General features: G+C 45.9%; 1 protein-coding gene across 1 annotated transcript in view; it reads left to right on the top strand.

The window, feature by feature from the left end:
- The window catches only part of POMT2 (protein O-mannosyltransferase 2), a 39,267-nt gene that overhangs the window by 12,056 nt on the left and 6,075 nt on the right, over positions 1-21,136 (top strand). Inside the window, exons 4-15 of the mRNA XM_081049784.1 lie at positions 1,314-1,422; positions 3,158-3,266; positions 4,840-4,999; positions 7,237-7,343; positions 8,019-8,101; positions 9,068-9,177; positions 11,368-11,434; positions 13,980-14,049; positions 15,820-15,898; positions 17,170-17,321; positions 17,726-17,817; positions 18,908-18,984. Coding sequence (XP_080905910.1) covers positions 1,314-1,422; positions 3,158-3,266; positions 4,840-4,999; positions 7,237-7,343; positions 8,019-8,101; positions 9,068-9,177; positions 11,368-11,434; positions 13,980-14,049; positions 15,820-15,898; positions 17,170-17,321; positions 17,726-17,817; positions 18,908-18,984 — 1,215 coding nt within the window. The remainder of the gene's footprint in view (positions 1-1,313; positions 1,423-3,157; positions 3,267-4,839; positions 5,000-7,236; positions 7,344-8,018; positions 8,102-9,067; positions 9,178-11,367; positions 11,435-13,979; positions 14,050-15,819; positions 15,899-17,169; positions 17,322-17,725; positions 17,818-18,907; positions 18,985-21,136) is intronic.

Raw genomic sequence — 21,136 nt, 5'->3', positions numbered from 1 at the left:
TTCCTACTTCTTTCCCACAAAGGTGTCAGGCACACACAGGGGTTTTCAGTCTGAAGGGAGGCCATGTGTTTGCCCGGTCCCTCTGCGCCCTGAGTCCCAGCACCAGCCTTGGAGCGTGGCAGGGCCTAAACACCCAACTCTGGGGACCCCGTCCCTACCTGTAGTTAAATGAAACCTGAAGAAACTGACCTCCACATGGAGCTTTCAGAGCAGGTTACATTTACAAACCCCTTTCCTTGAGGAGCTCAAAGCACTTTAGATAATTGCTAAGTGCTTATTTGGGCTAATCATTGGATGATTTGCGTGGTCATATCATACTGTATGAAACAAGGAGAGTCCCATACCCTCAAGTTCCTATTCTTAAGCGGTTCTGTGCCTTTCTAGTGACTTTTGAACACCACATAACATGTATAACTGGATGTAGGCTTGACTCACTGTGAACTTGCTATGGAAATTGAGAAGGCCAAGTATAACAGTCTCATTCCCTTTCACACTAGCGCACATTGCTTTCTGTTGACAAAAAGTGACAACCCAAATGTGAGAATTTCCATTCTCTTGGGCTTGTCTATTTACTTTTGATGGATAGGGTAGGGAGGTGGAAAGAAGGCTGGTTGTTCAAAACAAAACAAAACAAAACAAAACAAAACAAAACAAAACTTTCCAGATAATGAAATGTCAACCAATCTTTTTTCCAAAATCAAAATACAACCTGTAGAGTAGAGAGTGATTCCTGGTATGATTGAAGAAAAGGGCCAAGAGAGAAATAATAGTAATAACATTAGAATTGTCTAAAATATTAAAACACCTTCAGAAAGGTTTTGCTTACCTTGTACCCACAGCTTTCTAATAGAAGCTAATGTTTATCCAGTACTTCCTGTGTGTTAATAGACGTTAGGTCATTTAATCTTCAGAGTAAACCCTATGAGGTAGGAACTCTTGCTCTTCACATTACACAGAGGGGGAGGCTGATACAGAGATAGACGTGGCTCTCGCAGGGTCACAGCTGGCAGTGATGGGCAGCCCAACCCCAGCGTCTCCCACCTGAAAGCAGTGTGCCATCCTGCCTGCACCATCCTGGCTGGACGGTGCTGATTTTGTGTCAGTGCAAAGTTTGTGCTCAATGGGAAGGAACATAAATGTTGCTTAATTTACACCACCTCTTTCTCATTTATACGTATTCCAGGTGATGTTAGGTCACCAAGTCATTCCTTCCTTAGGGTCCTTTATGTTAAACATTAGTTTGCGTGGAGTCCAGCAGGTCCCTGGGGCTGAGCTTAGCCGGGTATTTGACTGCTTCTCTTTTCCTTCCCTAGTTCTGTGCGTTCCTCGGTTCCTTGCTGATCCCCTTTGCCTACCTCACGGTGCTGGAGCTGTCCAGGTCGCTGCCAGCAGCACTGCTCGCCGCCGCCCTCCTCACCTTTGGTAAGTTGCCCATTGATTACCACTGTGAGCGGAGCTGGAAAGGAGTAAGTTCAACGGTCGTGTCTGTGGGCCCAGTTCTTAAATAACTAGGATTGGGTAAATGTATTACAAACCTCATTTTATTCACATTATATATGTAACATTTATATAGATACATACTTGTATGTAGCGAACCTTTATATTGTTGGAGGGGAGAGTTGGCATGGGTAATCCCAAGGACTAGATTATCTCCAGGTTATCCACATTTGAGTTTGGATTGGATAATAAGCGTGTGTGTGTGTGTGTGTGTGTGTGTGTGTTTGAAGGAGGCTTGCAATTCTAATTCTGCTTTTCTTAGGTTGCTATCAAGATTAGTTTGCATTCCTTAAACTAATTTCAACTGAATGCAAGGGCGGATGGCTCAGAAGTAGCTGGGTAGCAGGGGTTAGCAAAATGGGAATTTATATATTTTCTGTGGATGATCCTCACGTAGATAAATGAGAATTGACCCATAGAAATTGATCCTGTTGTTAGCCTTGCTCTTCTGAAAGTGAATTCATGACCTCGTAGAGCTTAGCATTTAAAGAAGTCCAGACCAATCTGGGTGGGTATTTTAGGGGTAATTCTGGCTTTGATTTGCTAGGTATGTTGCCTGACTGTAGGCCTCTCTACAGAGGACTGGTGACTTTTCCATTGTGGCATTTTAATTTCCCATTTCAGTTACTCATTCTGTCATTTATTCATTTTTTATTCAACAATTATTTTTAAAGCATCTATTCTGTGGTAGGCCACATTTCTTGGCCTCGGGATATGCCGTGAGATACTCTCTCATCTTGGAGCTTACTCATGAGAGGGGCAGACAATAAGCAAGTAAATGAATAGGTCTGTAATGTAACATCCTAAGCAATGAGCATGATGTAGAAAATAGAGTAGGGTAAAGAACAGAGTCATTCTGGTTTAGGTAGGGTGGTCAGTGAAGAGCTCCCTGAGGAGATCGCCTTGAGCAGAGACCTGAGGGAAGCAGAAGATTATGCCATGCAAAGATCTGAGGGAAGAGTGTTCAGACAGAGGGAACAGCATGTGTGGTGGCCCTGGTACAAGGCAACACTTGGGTCAAAGAATAGCAAGAAAAGGCCAGCGCGGCCAGAGTGGAGGGAGTGTGGCAGAGAGTGATCAGAGAGAGGTTGAATAGGTAGGGAGGCCGTACAGGCTTTGACAGCTTGATGAGGAATTTGTTGGTCTGAGGAAGAAGGGAAGACATTGGAGGGTTTAAGCAGGGGCATGATGTAATACAATTTTCTTTAAAAAAAAGATCACTTCGGCACCTGTGGGAGAATCAACTCCCACCAGTGCCCTCAAACAGGGGGCACTTCATGTAAAATGGTAAGACTCTATCCCGGGGGTAGGTCATTTGTGGCTACACATGCAGGGAGGCAGGACTCCCTTTCTGATAGTGGAAATGAACAGGAGCTCTCATCTCTATTCTGAACGAATGACATGTGCCTTTCTTGGGTCAAGGGCCTGGGAGCAGTGTGAGATGCTGTTTCTATCACTGGGGTTTGGTGTACCCCAAAGCTGTGGCCCCCCCACTTCTTTCACGACTCCATAATGACTCAGGGGCCGTCTGGTCTTGGCTGCACAAATGCTTACGTGCAGTTAAGCACACGGGGGACCGCTTCTTATTGCTGGGGGGTTTAGTTCTCAGGGGGACCCATCACTCAGTCTCCATTTTGACCACCGAGCTCATGTTTTGCAGACACAGGATGCCTCACTCTGTCCCAGTACATCCTGCTCGACCCCATCTTGCTGTTCTTCATCATGGCTGCCATGCTGAGCATGGTCAAGTACAACTCCTGTGCTGACAGGTCAGAAATACTGTCTTTGGGGGGTGGGGGTCAGAAGCCATGGCAGCTCCAGAATTTCTATAATGGCCAGGGACAGGGTGGGTGCCTAGAGGACTTGTCTTGAAGCTGGGTTTAAGGCATGCCAACTTTTTGTTTTTTTTAATTAACGTAGATTACCCACTTAGACCATAAATATAGATTTTAAAAAGTGTTCTGTAGATGCTTCTATTTTTGCTTTACATAAGACTAAGAAAATGTCAATGTCTTTTTCAAGAATATTACCAATTTTACAGTGGGGGTGGATTTAGGTGGGGGTTTGTGGATATTATGGAGGGGGTCCCAATACCTCCCCCCACTCACCATCTGATAAGGCACATCTGGGCACTGATGCTGGGTCGCAGATCTTAGGACAACTTCATCCTTCACATTATCTGTCCGAGAGGGGAGGGCACCAGAACAAATACTGCCTGGAAACTATTTGTCTCCTCGCCCTTAGTGGTTCTGGAGTCCTGACCTAACAATGAGAATAATGGATATAAATTTGGTTTGAATGGTCCATAGCAGTCAAGGGGATCCCTACAGGCCCTGTTCAGTTCTAAAGCTGTTCTGGAGGGCCAGCTTTTCCCCCAGGATAGTCTTTTCCAGATCATCCTCTGCCTATGAGAGAGTAGAGTCAGTCATTCTTTCTATTTAAACCAAAAGAGCTGGCTCTGCTTTTTGCTTTTCCAGAAGTCAACTTGGTTTCACCCTAGCATGGCAAAGCTCATTAAATTATGTTATGCTAACAAAGCCTGACCAGTGGCTACCAGCTCTCTGGCTTTGGGTTTTCTTCTCCCGCATTCACTTCCACCTGCCATTTCTTGCATACATACTATGTGCCAGGTACTAGGCTAGGTGCTGGAGGTGCAGAGGTACGTTGTCTTGGCTGTGAGGGAGCCTTCACTCTGGCAGGGGAGGCAGCCAGATAGTCAGAAAATCACAGCACAGTGTCCCAGGTGCTATGAGTGTAGCAAACCCTGTGGAACCATGCTCCACCACTTGCTGCCTATATTACTTAACCTCTTGTACTTTGATTTCCTCACATGTAAAAAGAGGATAATAATAGGACCTAGCTCATGGGGTCGTGGTGAAGGATAAAGAGTCAATATGTGTAGAGTACTTGGAATGTGCCTGGCACATAGTAAGCACTCAATAAATGCTAGCTTTTCCAAGACCCAGAGGTGATACAAAGGAGAGGGCTGACCGAGTCCAGTGGGCTTCTCTGGATTTTCCATTGACTCCCACGTAATGGGTCACTACTGAGGAATAAGCCTCTTGCTTGCTATAAGTTCTGTACTTAGCCGGGAAAGCTATGACCCCTCTCCCCAGAAAAAGCTCCTTCTCACTCTCGCACTGTGCTTCCTGCAGTTTCAGGGGTTTCACAGATCGTACCCTCCTTGGAGCCACCATGGTCCCCTGAGGTTAGGAGCCCTCAAACAGGGGGCACAGCACAGCCTCTGAGAGTCAGAGAACCTTTGCCCATCCCCGCTGTTGCTCCAGCTTTTGAGTTTGGTTCCAGCTGCCAAATTGAACTCTGTATTTTGTTGGTTTTCAGGCCTTTCTCTGCCCCCTGGTGGTTCTGGCTCAGCCTGACTGGCATTAATCTGGCTGGTGCTTTAGGGGTCAAGTTTGTTGGCCTCTTTATCATCCTGCAAGTGGGGTGGAACACCATTTCAGACCTTTGGCACCTGTTTGGAGACCTCAGTCTTTCATTGGTGAGAACCCACGTACTTGTAGAAATGTATTTGCTCCCCGGTATTGCTCAGCAGAGCCAGTGGCCCTTCTCAGCCTCTGCTGCCCACGGTGGAGTGGCTGTGTTCTGGGCCTGACGGGGGCTGGATCCAACTGCCTTCTGTAGGCAGCATAATACCATGTTTCCCGAAAATAAGACCTAGCTGGACAATCAACTCTAATGCGTCTTTTGGAGCAAAAATTAATGTAAGACCTGATCTCCTATGATATTATATAAGATCTGGTCTTATAGTAAAATAAGACCGGGTCTTATATTAATTTTTGTTCCAAAAGATGCATTGGAGCTGATTGTCCGGCTAGGTCTTGTTTTCGGGAGTAGGGAGTAGGCCATGGCTGAGAGGCTGGACAGGTATAAAGGGAGAAGATGAACTAACGTTCTTGGAACTCTCTTTTGGCGTTTGTTTCTGTAATGTTTTTTAAATGCTCTACAAACTACCCAGCCAGGGGATTCTGTCCAGCTGGGCTCGTGTCAAAATATATGGCAGACACTGACTACATGGGACCTTAGGGAAAATGGGTGGGATGACTTTCCGAACTCATAGTTTTCTTTTCCTGCCCCAGAGTCTCCAGATTGGCCTGTAGGGTTTATTACAATATTATTTATTAAGGGCTGATTCTGTGCCAGGCACTGTGCAAAATGCTTTACCTTCATTATCTCATTTTTTTCCCCGTGACAATCCTATGTGGTAGGTAGTTACGTATTTTGCCATGTATAATGTGCACCAACGTTTTTGGCCCAAACGTTCAGGGGAAAAAATCTTTTGTTCTAATTTTTTAATTCAAATTTTTATCTGTTTACATTTAGGCACTTGTTTTTGGTATTATAAAGGAATTTTAGCATTTTTTTTTAAACATATTATGGTACAAGAAATTTTATGTAACAAATAATTACAAAACACAAGAACAGATGTAAGTTACTAGTAACAAATTTACAATATTTACTCATTATAGAAGGCCAAGAACTCTTCGTTGTTGCAAGTTCATAGTAAATTCAACAAAACCAATTATCATATTCCAGCGTATTATTTTACATACGGATATCATTGATTTATAGAGTTATACTTTTAACTTATGAGCATAAATAAAAAAATTAAAAACATTTATATAGATATGGAATTAGTACTACCCATGTATAATGCACATCCTATATTTCCCTCACAAATTTGGGGGAAAAGCGTATTATACATGGCAAAATACAGTATTCCCCTTTCTTTTTTTCTTTCTTTTTTTTTATTAGTGTCAGGTGTGTACAAAACAATGTAATAGTTAGACATTTACACCCCTCACAAAGTGATAACCTCCCTCCCCCAATCTTCTACCCCTCTGATAGCATATATAGCTGTTACAGGACCATTGACTCTATTCCCTGTGCTGTACTCAACATCCTGTGACTATATATATACGTTAACTGAGGAAATTGAGACCTAGAGAGGTAGCAATGTTCCCCAGGTCATTCAGGTAGTAAGATGCCAACGAGGGTTCAGACTTAGGGGAGGCTGACTCCAAGCTGGAACTGTTTTACTATAATGCTTCTCCATTACCTCTGAACCAAGTCTCAACGAGTTCATTTATTCATTCAGAAAATATAGACAGACTCTCCACTAAGTGTGAGACACAATATGCAGATGACTAAAACAAAGATCCTTGCCCTCTAGAGACAATGGACAGAGAGAAATAAATAAACAGGCAGTTACAGTTCAGCCAACAAGTGCTGTGAGAGCACAGAGGAGGGTATGAGCCCAGTCTCAGATGATCTAGGAGGGCTTCTGGGAGGAAGTGGAGGCCTGAAGTTAAAATAAGAAGCAATTATCCGTATGTTGGGTGGGGCTGGCACAGTCCAGGAAGCATGAGGAAAGTGCAAGGACTCAGTGTGACTGGGACACAGAATAGAAGGGACTGATGAGTGATAATGCTGAAGGTAGAGGCAGTGCCTTTTCAGTGACGGAGAAACAGTCTGGGTGAGGCCTGGACAGGCAGCAGAGGGCTGGCCCATGCTCCATCCCCTGCGTTGTTTCAGTGGTGGAGTGTTATGGAAAGGCTTAGGGTTTCCACGTATTTTTCTTTCTTTTTGGCTGTTAGATTTTCAATTTTTTATGGTTATAGCTTACATACATAAAGAACCTACATATGATGCCCAAATAATGTATAAAGACTAGCAAAGCCCCCTGTGTCCAGCACCCCATCCTGGCTCTGTTTGCAGGTGACTGTGGGGAAACACCTGACTGCTCGCGTCCTGTGCCTCATCGTGCTGCCGCTGGCCCTCTACACAGCCACTTACGCTGTTCACTTCACGGTGCTGAGTAAAAGGTAGAGCAGAGCCTGTCCAGCCCCTCGCTCGGGTCTTCCTCTTGCCTCTCAGCCCACGGATAGGCCGTGTGATTTCCTGGCTGGGATGGTAGGAGGGGGACCCAGGGCTTTTTTCCTGTTTGTTTCCTCCTGTGTGCTGTCTTGTGGGTAGCCTAAGGGCTCAGGAAGGCCAGCACCATCCCTGAAGGAGGAGGAGAACTTCCTAACAGCAAGCTACCCCGTACCCCTTAGCAAGTCCCCTGGTGCTTCACAGGGATGGGCCACCATAAGGGTGTACAGTTGGAGTGAGGATAACATTAATAGTAAAACCAGCAGCAGCTCCTACTTAACGAGTAGTTACTAAGTGTCAGGAACTATGTCTAGTGTTTTGTACATGTTATCTCATTCAATCATAATCATTTTTGAATTCTTTTGATTTTTTTTTTAAATCCCCCATTTATAAATGAGGAACTAAGGCTAAACAAAGATGTCTTCCTAAAGTCAGCTAGCTAGTAATTGTCTGAGTCGGGATTTGGACTTCAGTTTCTCCTGCTGCGTCACCCAGGTCTGTCTTGTGATACCACACTGCCGCTCTGGCGTCCTACCACTAACCAAGCAGGGCTCTTTCCAGGGTGCCTGGGCAGTCCCAATTTCATTCTGTTAACCTGGCTGTCTTCTGCGCCTCCTCTCCACCAGTGGTCCTGGCGACGGCTTCTTCAGTTCCGCCTTTCAGGCCCGGCTTTCAGGGAACAACCTTCATAACGCTTCCATCCCTGAGCGTGAGTACCTCCTGGCCTTTACGAATGTAGAAGGGCGGAAGGATTTCCTGGGAGTTGAATTAGAAAAGGCTAGTATGATAGCTTGAGTTATTTCAGCCTGTAGATGGCAAAGTGAGAGAAAGGTCCGGTTACTTCTAGTACAAGCATTCCAGAGAATGAGTCGGGGCACAGGAAGTGCAGAGGTAGATGTCCTGAGCAGCCAGCTCTTTGACCCTGAAGACCGCCTTCTCAGTGGGAAGTGGAAGCATCCCAGCCAGCTCTGTGCTCCCACCATGTCACACATCGTCACCCCTTTGCTGGAGCACCTGCCCATTGACTTGTGCTCACCAGCGTATGAAGCCACCGTCCCCAAGGCTTAGCTGGGGCTGCAGCTGGGCCTCTTCCACCTTCGGATCCACATGTAATTGGTACAGTCAGTCTGTTGACCAATTGAAAGAACAGAGGAAGACAGGAGTAGACCATCAGTGATGGAGTGAGACCTGTTTCAGTGGAGCGGGGATTGAGATGAGGACAGAGGTACTAGATTCAAAAGGCACAAAAGGATAGAGAGTGGAAAGTCTATCTTAACCATCTATCATAACATTGCATCTTGGAGAACATTCCAGATGAAGACATAAACTACTTCTTCCTTTACTCCATGAATGCATGTCCAGACCTTGGCTGAAGGACAGGTTGTTTATAATCTTTTGCTATCACGTACAGTGCTTTAATAATCACATTGTCAATACCAGCTTCTTCTGAAGGCCTTCGGGGGAGGAAGAGGGAGGGCCTGTGAGACCGTGGGCTGACCTCCTTCCTGGGCTGACCCGTTGGAGTGAGAAGACAACTGTGCAGCCGCTTCAGGCAGGGCTGGTCCAGTGGCTGTGAGAGGGGCAGCGAGCCCTGTGGCTTGGGAGGCCCCTCCTGGCCAAGGGCCGCCTCCAGCATGGTGTCCGCTCACACTCTCCACGCCTGCCTTCCTCGCAGACCTGGCCTACGGCTCTGTGATCACCATGAAGAACCTGCGCATGGCCATCGGCTACCTCCACTCCCACAGGCACCTCTACCCCGAGGGCATTGGCGCCCGCCAGCAGCAGGTCAGTGAGCCTTTGGCACTGGGCTTGCAGCGACACTAATGGTTTGCCAGGACTGAACCTGCTGTTCTCTTTCTTGCCTCCTGCCCTTTGCCTGCACTGTTTCCCCTGCTTAGGGCGTTCAACCTCCTCCTGCACCCTTTTCCTCTCTCCTCTGGCTAACTCTAGTTTCTTTAGGCTTCAGCATAGGGGCTGCCTTCTGACCACCATGAGCCACCTCTACTTGGAACTGGATTAGGGCCCTGGTGTGAGAGGCTTTCTTGGCCCCTTTACAAGCCTGTGTAGTGGCTGTTTTCACATTGAATTGTGAGTGCTTCCTTCCTTCCTCCTGTCCCTTTATGCCTTGATTGTTAGCTCCTGGAAGGCTCAGGTGCCCAGCACAGGGCCTGGCTCAGAGTGCGTGATGAGTGCAGTTCCGTGGTTAGAAGCACAGACCTGGGAACCAGACTATAATCTTCGGTTCGAATCCTGGTCCCCCTGAAGTATGACTTTCAGCAAATTCCTTTACCTTTCTGTGTGTCAGGATCCTCATCTTTAAATTGGGGAAAACCAATTGTACCTCTGTCCATCATAGAGTTGTTGTGAGGATTAAATGAGATAGTAGATGAAAAGTGCACATTGGAGGGCTGGCCGTGAGTATTGTCTGAGTGAATGAGTGGTCCTGTGCCCCTGTCCCTGTTAAGCAGTGTTAGGTGTGGCTGTGGTGGACGTGCCTGAGAGGGAGAAGCAGGGTTGGAGAGGGTGGTGGGGCCAGGCTGTGGAGAGGCCTGACGCGTTCCAGCAGATCTGACGTTGTTCCGTGGACACTGGGGAGGCATTGAAAGCTATTGAGGGATGACACGATGTGATGAGGTCTCTCGTACAGAACGGTAACTCTAGCAGGAGTGTGATGGATTGAGAAGAGGAGCAGATTGGAAGCAAAGACCAGTGAGGAGGCAGTGATTGTGACAAAGGGTGGTGAATGGAGGAGGACGAGTGCACACGTGAACACCTCAAAACCTAAACATGCTTGAGCAAATCCAAGCTGTGTGAACTACGTACAGTAGCTTTTGTACAGTAGCTTTTGTTCAGGAGTGTGGACTACCAAAGCTTTGTTACTTCTTGTATAGTCTTAATACCATTACCCCTCATTTTTTTCTGAGAAACCAAAAGCCATTGAAACAAAGCAGCCGTAATACATGCATAAGTATTTTCCTCTATGCTAATTCCAAATCTCTGCAAGTAAATGAGTCATGTTTTGTCCAATTGGAGTTATACAAATTCATGTTGTAAGAGAAATGCCTATATTTCTATTGTTTCTGGGTGTTTATGTACTTGTTCACATAATTAGCACAATTGTGTACATATAGTCTCTGTTCCTGGGAGCACTGGAGTTAGTAGCGGCCTCAGTTTGAATCCTGATCAGCTGTGTGACCTTGAGCAAATACTTAACCTCAGTTTCCTTGTAAGTAAGGTAGGGAAAACCATAGTAGCTACGGCTCCGTGCTTAGAAAAGTGCCTGGTAATAAATGGGGGCCATTTTCAGCATCAGCATTTTATAAGCCCTTTCCTATGCTGGTAAAAAATGCTGTGAAATGTTTTCTATGGCTGTGTAATATTCTGTGCTATGGACATAGCATCATGTTAACTCTTCCTCTGATATTGGACATTTATACTATTTCCAGATTCTTGCTGTTAGATTACTCACAGCATATATACACACACATGATTTTTAAAAAGTCAGTGCATACAAAATGGCTATGGGCTAAAATTTCAGCCTCTAGGATGAGATATTCATGGCTGGAACTTTTTAGTGTCATTTGTCCACATTTTAGAAAATATAATAGCATAGATTTTTCTTTAGAGTGTTTGAGGCATGGTCTTAATTACTTCTTCAAATGCACTAAATCCTGTTTGTGTCCTGGAGACTGTGTTCCACAAGGTATCATAGCTCCTCCTTCTAGGAAGCTGGAACTTTAAGGACAAGATGCAGAAAGATACAAAAGGGACAATCAAAAGGCTACTGTGGGAAGAGTCCTCTAAATGCAGAAGGCAGGACAGAACCTCACTCACAAAGCTCCTCTGAGTCCTCTGGGAAACCCGGCCCCTCCGGTGGTGGTTGGGATTTCTGAAAGGGTTTAAAGCAGTGTTGGTTTGTGTCGATTGTTGAGTGGTGGCTCTGCTGACGATGCCGGTGTTCGCTCCCACCCCCAGGTCACCACCTATTTGCACAAGGACTACAACAACCTGTGGATCATCAAGAAACATAACACAAACGCAGGTAACATGGTGGGGACTGATGCTTCTTGTAGTAGTACTTACTCTGAGCCTTTCACAGACTGGTCCTGAGATGGGCTTTCCTGAGCATTCTGGGGCGTCTTTACTGTCTCGATGATCCTTTCAACAATTATTTATTGAGCACCTACTATGTTCCAGATGCTGTTGTCAGCCTAGGGGATAAGCAGTGAGCAAGACAAATAAGATCTCACACTTAGAGCTGTCATTTTGAAGCCAGAGAGCAGGGCCAAGGCTCAGACTGAATCTAGAAGAGCTCACCTGGGCATGCCACCAGGAGCTGGTGAATAGCCCCAACTGCGGCCCTTGGTGGCTGCTCACGTTTCCCATTGAGAGCACACCAAGCATCGCACACTCCAGCATATGGTGCAGCTCGACTTGTCTTGACATGATAGAACGCTGCTGCCCACTGGTCACCCGTTGACTGGGCCAGTCAGTTGGAGTTCTGAGGGCCTGCCAGCCCGGTGGCTAGACTTGTCTAGGCTGGTGTCTGGTGCCTCACTCACTGCCTGCCGGTCTGCCTCTGGCGGCCTGGGAAAAGCTTCTCTGACGCACACCTGTAGGGCTCGCAGGGCTTTATGACATGGGCGTATCTGGATCGTCCTTCGTTTTGGTCAGATAGCCAGCTACCTATAGGCTGTGCCTTCTGCTGCAGCTGCGAAGGGAGCAGAGGGCATCTCCCACTCACCTTCTGAGCCCTGCAGATTGTCCTGTGCCATAGGTATTCTCTGTGACTCCTCGGCAAACACCGCCTGGCTCAGCCCATCTTGGCTCAGCTGCTCCTGAGCCTTTGTGGGGAGGTCACAGACGCTCATCTAAATCCACCTGCTCTGTGCCTTTCCCCGCCTCTTCTCGCCGGGGCTTTTGGACTAGAAATGGGGTATAACAACCACCGCCTTTGCGTCCTACACTCAGTAATGTAAATTATCACACTCTGGAGCAGGGTCCATTCCTATACCTTTTAATGCCAGTATTCATTGTGTTTTGATTCAGCGGGCCAGACTTACGTGGTCTGTGACGGGGGGTGTTATGAGGGAAGAACTGGCTTTACCTGGAAAGTCATGTGGGCACGGGCCAAAGTGTGAACATCCCTGGCCTGTCGTTCCGTTGTGGCTCTAGGTTAAAGTGGTTGCATGTCACTGAAGCAGCTAAGGATTTGTGTGAAGGCAGCTAGCGACAAGCATGGTGGGAAGTGGGAACTGTGTGGACTAAGGTCCTTGAGTTCTTGATGGCTATAAGTGTCCCTCCCCCAAATTTGTATGAAATAAAACTTCCCTCCCATTGACTTTTTTGATTTGTTATCTTGCTGATTAATCTTTTAAAGAGATCTTAAAAGCCCACATAGGATTGAGCGTCCCTATGGTTGAGTTCTCTCATTCTCTTGAGAGAGTGATTTGTGCTGGCAAATTTGTCTTCCTGACCTTGACTGTTGGTGTCCCATTTCTAAACATTTCTGTTTAGGGACAGAAATTTGCAAGGATCCTTTGGTGATGCTGTGATTACTGCTGATTCCTTTTCCATTATCATCACTTTTCTAGATCCTGATTGGTTTTGACTTCTAGATGATACAGAAGTGCAGCTGACTCTTGAACACCACGGGAGTTAGGGGTGCTAACCCCCTCACAGTTGAAAACCCACATATAACTTTTGACTCCCCAAAAACTTAACTACTAATAACCTCCTGTTGACCGGAAGCCTTACTGATAACATAAACAGTTGATTAACACTTATTTTGTATGTTGTGTATGTTATTTACTGTATTAGTACAATAAAGTAAGCTAAAGAAAAGAAAATGTTAAGAAAAATCATAAGAGAAAATATTTACGGTGTTTATTGAAAAAAAGTACATATAAGTGGACGTGCGCAGTTCAAACCCATGTTGTTCAAGAGTCACCTGTAGTCCCTTTCTTTCATTTCATTTTCTTCGCCTCACATTAGCAAGTGTAATGCCAGAAACAATATCACTGGCAAAATGTGCAGAGTTTAACGTGATTTTGAGGAGAGCTGGGCAAATGGTAATTTGCATGGAATTAATTTTCGGACTATATTTTTACTACTAAAAGGAAAATTTTACTACTATTTGGCTTCCCAGCTTAAAAATCTTTCAGTGGGGGCTTCAGTGCCTCTAAGGGAAAGGCCACGTTTCCTAACCAGCCTGGCACCACAGTCTGGCCCACTTGTTCACACACTCGTCTATTCCCACTCTCCTTGCTGCCCACCCACCTTAACATATGAAACCATTTGCCATTGATCAAATGAGTTTTGTTCTTTCATACCTTTGTGCCTTTCTCCCACTTGTTCACCTGAAAAAATTCTCCCCCTCCTTTAAGAGACTTTTCAAGCATTATCTTAGGACACTCTTCTCTAGTCCTTTGAAACAGTAAGGGGCACTTTCTTGCTGGTCTCACAGCACTCTGTTAGTACCTCCAGCACATACCATCCTGTACTATAACTTTACCACTAAGCCCTGAATCAGTACTAGCCTAATGAGTGAATAATTTCGGGTATTAATGTTTGTTTCTTCTTGGCAGATCCTCTAGACCCTTCATTCCCAGTGGAGTTTGTAAGACATGGAGACATCATTAGACTAGAACATAAAGAGTAAGTAAATTTGCTTTGGGGATAAATGAGTGGTATGGGCACCACAGGTAGGGAATTCGTTTTAAGCTGGAAATAAACAGAAATCAGATTTGGATGAGGCGCTAATAAATGGGAAAAGGCTGCTGTGCTAGGATGGCAGAACAACTTTATGAAGGTTGATGAAATAAGCTGGCCAGCCTTTGCCTGCCTAGTTTGGCTTTGGAAAGCTTTGAACTTGAAGGTACTTTTCAGCTTCCCTTTTCCTAGAGGAAAAAAAAAAATTGAGTTGCCCAAAGCTTCGTAAGCGGCTGCCTTTAGGAAGATGTAAGAGTCTGTTTCTGAGAATATGACAAGCTAGTTTGTTTAACCAATGTTCTCACTGCAAATGACTAATAATAGAAAAACTGGAATATAAATATAAAACTAGAATAATCTTCTTAGAAGCATTGAAGAGCTGACAAGATAGTAAGGAGTTACCAGGCCAAAATCTAAGTGAAAGGGAATTCAGAGAAACAAGGGGGACACTGTAGCCACTCTGCCTTGACCCCACAATCTTGAGTTTGGATCTTCGGTTTTGGCCGCCTCTTGGGAGAGGGAGTTTTAAAGTCAAAGCTCTAGGCTCACCCAAAGTGATAAATTTATTAAGTGATCCTTCCCTCAAATTTGGAGCCCCAAAGGCTTAGGGTAAGGGTAACTCTGCTCCCCCCCCCCCCACACACACATATATGCGCCGGAAAAGTTGCTAAGCGGAGTGTGCCTGGGAGGGCTTGGGACGGGCGTATTTCTGGTTCCTGAGAAGTTGTGACTACCAGTTGATCCTCACATGGATTTGCAGCCCAAATTAATTTCCCCCGGATGGTCTCAAAATCTTTAAGCCATACATGTACATGAACGGAATCCTAGACTGGCAATATCTCTTAGCTGCCTGGATAAAAGCAGATGTACATCTTCTTTTGAGAAAGACATTGTCATCCGCTCCCACACACAGTTTTTCGGTGACAGTGAGTAGTACACAGTAAAGAGTAGCTAAACGCGCCAGGAAATAGGACACCACATGCAAGAATGAACAGCAACAGCAGACAGCAGAGCAGCCCTCAAAAGTTTCACATACTAGACTTGTTAGATGCAGAGTTTTTAAAAATCGGGTTACATATATAGAGTAATGGTTTTCTGATCAGTAGGATTATGGATACTTACATTTTAAATTTTATTATTAAAAATTTTTTATTTTATTAATACATTTATTATTCAATTTTATTTTTGAAAATTTTCAAAATATTTATAGTGAACATTTACTTCTTATTATGGATAAAAGTAAGACTGTTACAAAAAGCACAAAGTAAATAAATGTAAATGAAACCCCCACTTTCCACTTTATAAGACTGGTGATAGGAGTAGAAAGAGCAAGTGGGAGAGCGGAGGTTTACCTATCTCAGGTAAGTGTAGGTTATGGATTTTACCTTTCTTCTCCCCAAACCTGCAAGCTTAGTGCTTCAAAACCACCCAGTGAGTTCAGTCATTACCAGCTGCCCCCTCGCCCGCCCGGAGTGAGCCCCTTTTTGGCATGGGTCCAGTACCCCTCCGTCTGCCCCGCCTTGTTCCGGCAGTTCTCCAGTACTCGGGCTGTGTCTTGTGAGTAAGTAGGCACAAAGTACGTGATGTGTTGGATTTAATATTCAGATTCTAATTGTTCTTATCCTAACAGAGGACTCTGAGTATCCTTGGTAAAAGAAGAACCATTGCACATGTCTTTTCTTCAGGATAATGGCACTTCTTTTTCTCAATTTCTAGGACCTCTCGGAACTTGCACAGTCATTATCATGAGGCCCCCCTGACCCGGAAGCACTATCAGGTCACTGGCTATGGCATAGTAAGTAAGCAGCGGGACCGTGCCATGAGCAGGATGTGGCTCAGGGCCCTGCGGCGGAACATATCCTCCCCAGAATTCTGGCACGTTCCTAAGGATTGGAGGCCGCACAGGGACTCTCTTATCATTTGGGAACTTTTCGGCTAGGCTTGCTGTGGGGAAGGCAGCCTATGAAGCCTCTCGGCCCCCATCTCTCTCCTCCCATAATAATGATGCCATTTTTATGTCCTAACACTTAATAAATGTCAAATACGAATCCTATTTGGATTCCTTTTAAAATCACCTTGGACATACCATGTTTCCCCCAAAAACAAGACCTAATAGGAAAATAAGCCCTAGCATGATTTTTCAGGATAGTATCCCCTGAAGATAAGCCCTAATGCGTCCTTTGGAGCAAAAATTAATGTAAGACCTGGTCTTATTTTTGGGGAAACACGGTAGAAGCCACAGACCCACAATATGACCCCAGATGAATATATAAGTTTATGCTTTGCCAGATCCCAAATTCTCATTGGCTTTATTTTTAAGGATTACTTGCCTTAAATGTTAACCACATTTCTTTTGGATTTTTACTACCTTGGAGTGATGCAGTTAATAGGAGAAGCTCAGTGCGTACTTATGGCTTGGGGAGTAATTTGAAAACAAAAACAACCAGAGGGCAACTAGACTGATGCCTATCAGTTACACCCCTTTCCAGAGGCCTGGATGCATCGGTAAAGATCCTGGGTTCCGCAAGGTGGAGTACCCCAAGTGATACAAGGCATTCTACTCTCACCAGGCCCTCTGCCCAACCCTCTTTCTATTTGCTCATCCGACTGTGTGCCAGAGCCAAGACTGAACTTCATCTTTTTCTTGTGGGCATCTTCTAAGGAGAATTAGACACGACTGTCTTAATTTCCAAAATACAATATTCAGGCCAGATGTTTCTGGCTTGGATGAGTGATTGTACAGATGGCCACAGTAATAGATGAAAGTGGCCCAGATATATTTCTGTTGGCTTAGGGTGATGTCCTGAGTTTGATTTAAGGGCAAAAACATCTATTTAGAATTTAAATTCTAGTCCTATCAAGTGAGGGGTTGGACTTCAGGTTCTAAGAGTTATACTATTTTTCTCGTTGTGACAATGTTGGGGTATTTTCGTGGCCCTCCCTTTTGTTCCCTTTCCCACCTCAATCACTGAGGCTGATTTAGTCTTTGACCACTGTAACAGTGGCATCTGGAAGGGTGGCCATCTTTTTTTCTTTGTGTTCTTGTTTTTTTCCCTTATGCGGCAGAATGGGACAGGGGACTCAAATGATTTCTGGCGGATTGAGGTTGTAAATAGAAAATTTGGAAACCGGATCAAAGTGCTGAGAAGTCGAATTCGATTCATTCATCTGGTCACAGGTTGTGTCCTGGGCTCATCGGGAAAGGTTCTGCCCAAGTGGTGAGTCTCTGGCGTTTTGGTGTCTCAGCTGAGGCTCACGCTTTTCCTTTCACACCACCAGAAGCTTCTGTTTCCCAGGTGTCATTGCTCACCTCATATTTGCTTATTTTTAGGGGCAGATGGAGGGAGGAAAGGCAACAGGTGTGGTATAGAGCAGAGTTCCAGAGTTCCTTTGGTGTTTTATATGTTCTGATAGTTCAGTGTTTGTACAGTTGGCGTGTGCTAACTGGATCTGTCTGTCTTTCTAAAATGGGAGTGCTACATGCTAGAATACTCCTAAGATAGTCGTGACATATGAAAGCGTGAGGTTGAAAACATGGCCATTGGGTTGGTAAGAGTAGTTGACAGTGCTGCTGTCTAGTGAGTTTCGGGGCTTCTGAGAGACATCTGGCTACTTTTCACAGGGGCTGGGAGCAGTTGGAAGTTACCTGCACTCCATACCTAAAGGAAACCCTCAACTCCGTCTGGAATGTAGAGGACCACATCAATCCCAAATGTGAGTGAGGTGCATTCCCTTCAGGCTCTGAAGGGAAACATTTATAAGTAACTCTTATCTTAGAGAAATCAACCTTTATAAACTCTGTTGCCACTTCATCTTGTTGCCGTTTTCTTCCTCCTCATATGCGTTTCGTTGTCTCCTTTTTCTTTTTCCATCCATTTAAACTTTCCATTTTCCTTTCATTCCTCTCCTTGAAGTACCCAGTAACCTCACTTGCGGCCAGAGCTAGTTGCCTCTTATTTCCCTTGCCTCTCTCTGGGTCTGACTCTTCTCCTCCTTGACACCTGTAAGCAGGTCCATCTGTTTCCTGTCTTGTCTCCTTCTCGGCTCTTCAATCTCCTGCACCTCGGGCACCTCCCGACCCTCCCTCAAGGCTTAGAGCAGGCTGGTGCTTTCCCTTTATGCCCCCGTGGAGAGACCCACTCTTCCCAACCAGCCAGCACTTCTGCAGAAACTGACAGCCAAACCCTTGATCTGAGCCCCATACCTATCCTCCCAGGTGCAAGTTGACATTTCCATTGTAGTGTCATCCTCAACTCAGTGAGTCTTTGGATCCATCGTCTGTCCTCCTAAATTGCCCTCTTCATGCTTCTGCTTGATTTCCCCTCTTTGCTTCTCATTTCATTCTTTTTACCACCTAATTTAACCACCCAGCTAATTCATTAACTAAACAACTCTTTCTTGAGTATGCTGGGAGTCATGGGGGGTCCAGGGACATACTGGTGAATGAGATAGATGTGAGCCCCGTCCTCACAGACCTTCTGCCCAGCAGGGGAGAGCAGCATTCGAGCCAGTACAGAAAGGAAGGGCGATGGTGCTGAGAGCCGTGGAAGCACCCAGGGACGGGCCTTGTCGTCTGTTGCCTTTGTAGTTCTCAGAGTGCCTGATGAGTGCTTAGTACAAGCTGAATGAATAGTCAAGAATCGGGCCAAGCATTCTTCCATTTCCGCAACACTCTCACCTATTTGGTCAGCTTGTCAGCTTGTCAGGAAAGCTGCACTCAGACTGGCCGCAGTGTGGATACCACGGGCAGCTGTGAGAGAGAATGTGTGACAACGGTTTTCTCCTCTGTCATTTCTTTTTCTAGTGCCAAACATCAGCCTGGACGTGCTGCAGCCCAGTTTTCCTGAGATCTTGCTGGAGTCCCACATGGTGATGATCCGGGTACGATGGCCCCTTCTAGTTGGTGGCGTCTCTAAGAGCTCTGGGCCACCCACAAATCCGGATCGCAGCTCAGTAGCCGCCTCCTGGAGGACTTTTGAAAGTGTCTTCACTTTCTGGTTTTGTCGGTCTTCAAAGGCATCTCCCTTAGCACAGAGTGATGGTGGGGAGGATGATGACGGCAGCGAAGGTAGTGAACACCTCCTGGCTCTTCCGTGCTGGCACTACCGCAGCTCTGTACACATGTGAACTTACCTGCTACTGGTGACGTGCTGTGGAGATGAATGTTCCCAGGTGACAGATGAGGGCGTGGAGGCAGAGACTGAGGCACTTCCCTAGACTCACACAGCTAAAAGTAAGAGGTTCAAGGACCCGGGCTTCAAACCAGGCTGCGGGCTTTGAGCGTCAGCACTAGTTACCGCTACATTCCTCTGCCTCTGCGTGGTTCTGCGATCTGTTCAAGTGGCAGAGCCCCTGAACGTCAGAGAGCTCTTGGTTGAAGACCATTCCATCCCATGAAGTTAGGGTCAGTTAGGAAGAATAGCTCATTGGAGTGTGTTGTTTACATGCAGCATAAAATCCCAACCACGAGCCCACTCGTGTTCCCAGACAGAAACACACTGTTTGGGGGGCGTGGGTGATTCTTGGTAAGGTTGATCCAGCACTCGCTGTTTGTGCTCCAGGTCATTAGTGGCTGACAGCAGTTGTAGCACCAAAGGTTTAAGGACACTGAGAGAGTAAATCTTTAAAGGGAGAAATTCTACCTCCTAGTTTAAAATTTCCCCTGGGAGTTGGAGAAATCCTGCTGCAGTTTTGATGTGGAGGGGGAGACCTTTTTACTCTGGTTTAGGGAAAACCGATATTCTGTAGGAATGATGTTTCAGAATCACTGTGTCTCAAGCCAGATGTGATTATTGCTCTACACTCCCAGGTGCCGAGAGGTGTAACAGTTGTTGCTTTTCCCCGGGTGAGCCATTGTCTAGTGAACTTTCCTGGAAGTGATTGTGTAAGGAGTGTCAGTAAATATAGTTGACTTAAGTCACCACATTAAGTTTAAAAATTCAGATTTTGTCATGTCTGCACATTAGGAGTCGATGAGTTGACATTAAGCAATCTGTGGTCACTTCTTCTTTGACTTTCTGCTCGTAGCTGTCCCTGGGGCCTGGGGATACAGCTCTTTTGAATATGTGCCCTGTCAGTCAACGTGTCATTCTAGGTCTGGGTAGAATATTCAGACTGAGTCTAAATAGTCTCATTTCTTTTACTATGTAAGAGGTAGAATCAAAGAAGAAAAGGGACATAGGGAATCTTTCTTACTTAACTGATATAAAGTCAGGATGGAGAGAGAGACCCAAATAGTCCAGCACACAGACTGCAGGGAGAGGGCTTTTCTGCCGGCTGTGTGGAGGGCCTGGGCCTGGGCCTGGGCGGAGAAGGCTGCCTTGCGTGTTGAGGTGAGCGGGAACAGACCCATTCTGGGGTTTAAGACAGAGAATAACGTGGAAATGCATATGCCTATAATGGGTACACGTTTTTCCTTCCTTCCGTTTCTTGGTTTAATAAAGGAGCTGGATTTCTCAGAGTTCGATGTAGTGAATGGAATGCCCTTTGCTTGTTATGGCTCTGGCTGGAGCCCCGAGTTTGGGATTGGACTGGTTTGAAGGACTTGACTTTCCTCAGCAGGTGCTCTGGGCTCCAGACTGATTGGTTCTTCATTCTGAGGCCCTTCCGGTGGCTATAGTGCGTCAGGGGCTGTGTACCTGGACCCTGGGTCTGACACCCTCATGGCACTTTTGACCCTGGAGAAGCAACCCAGCCACTGCAGGGAGGCATACAAACAATTCCCGACCCCTCGAGGAGCTGGGTTAGTAAGTAAGGCACTGCGTGGAAGTTTACTGAACCAGACCTTCTGAACCTTTCTTGGGCTAGACCAATGTTTTTCCAGAGGATGATTTCCTCCTAGGGGATATTTGGCAGTGTCTGGAGACATTTTTGGCTGGCATACCTGAGGGGTCGGGGTGCTCTGGCATCTAGTAAGCAGAGGCTGTGCATGCTGCACAGGATAGGCCCATGCCAGACTCTGCAACCCAAGTGTCAGTAGTGCGAGGGGAGAGACCCAGAAGTAACTCACAGACCGTATTCCTGGTCCGGGGAA

The sequence above is a fragment of the Rhinolophus hipposideros genome (assembly GCF_964194185.1).
Source record: "Rhinolophus hipposideros genome assembly, chromosome: 5".
NCBI classification, from domain to species: domain Eukaryota; kingdom Metazoa; phylum Chordata; class Mammalia; order Chiroptera; family Rhinolophidae; genus Rhinolophus; species Rhinolophus hipposideros.
The sequence above is the reverse complement of the archived record's forward strand: the minus strand, read 5'-3'. Positions and strand labels throughout refer to the sequence as shown.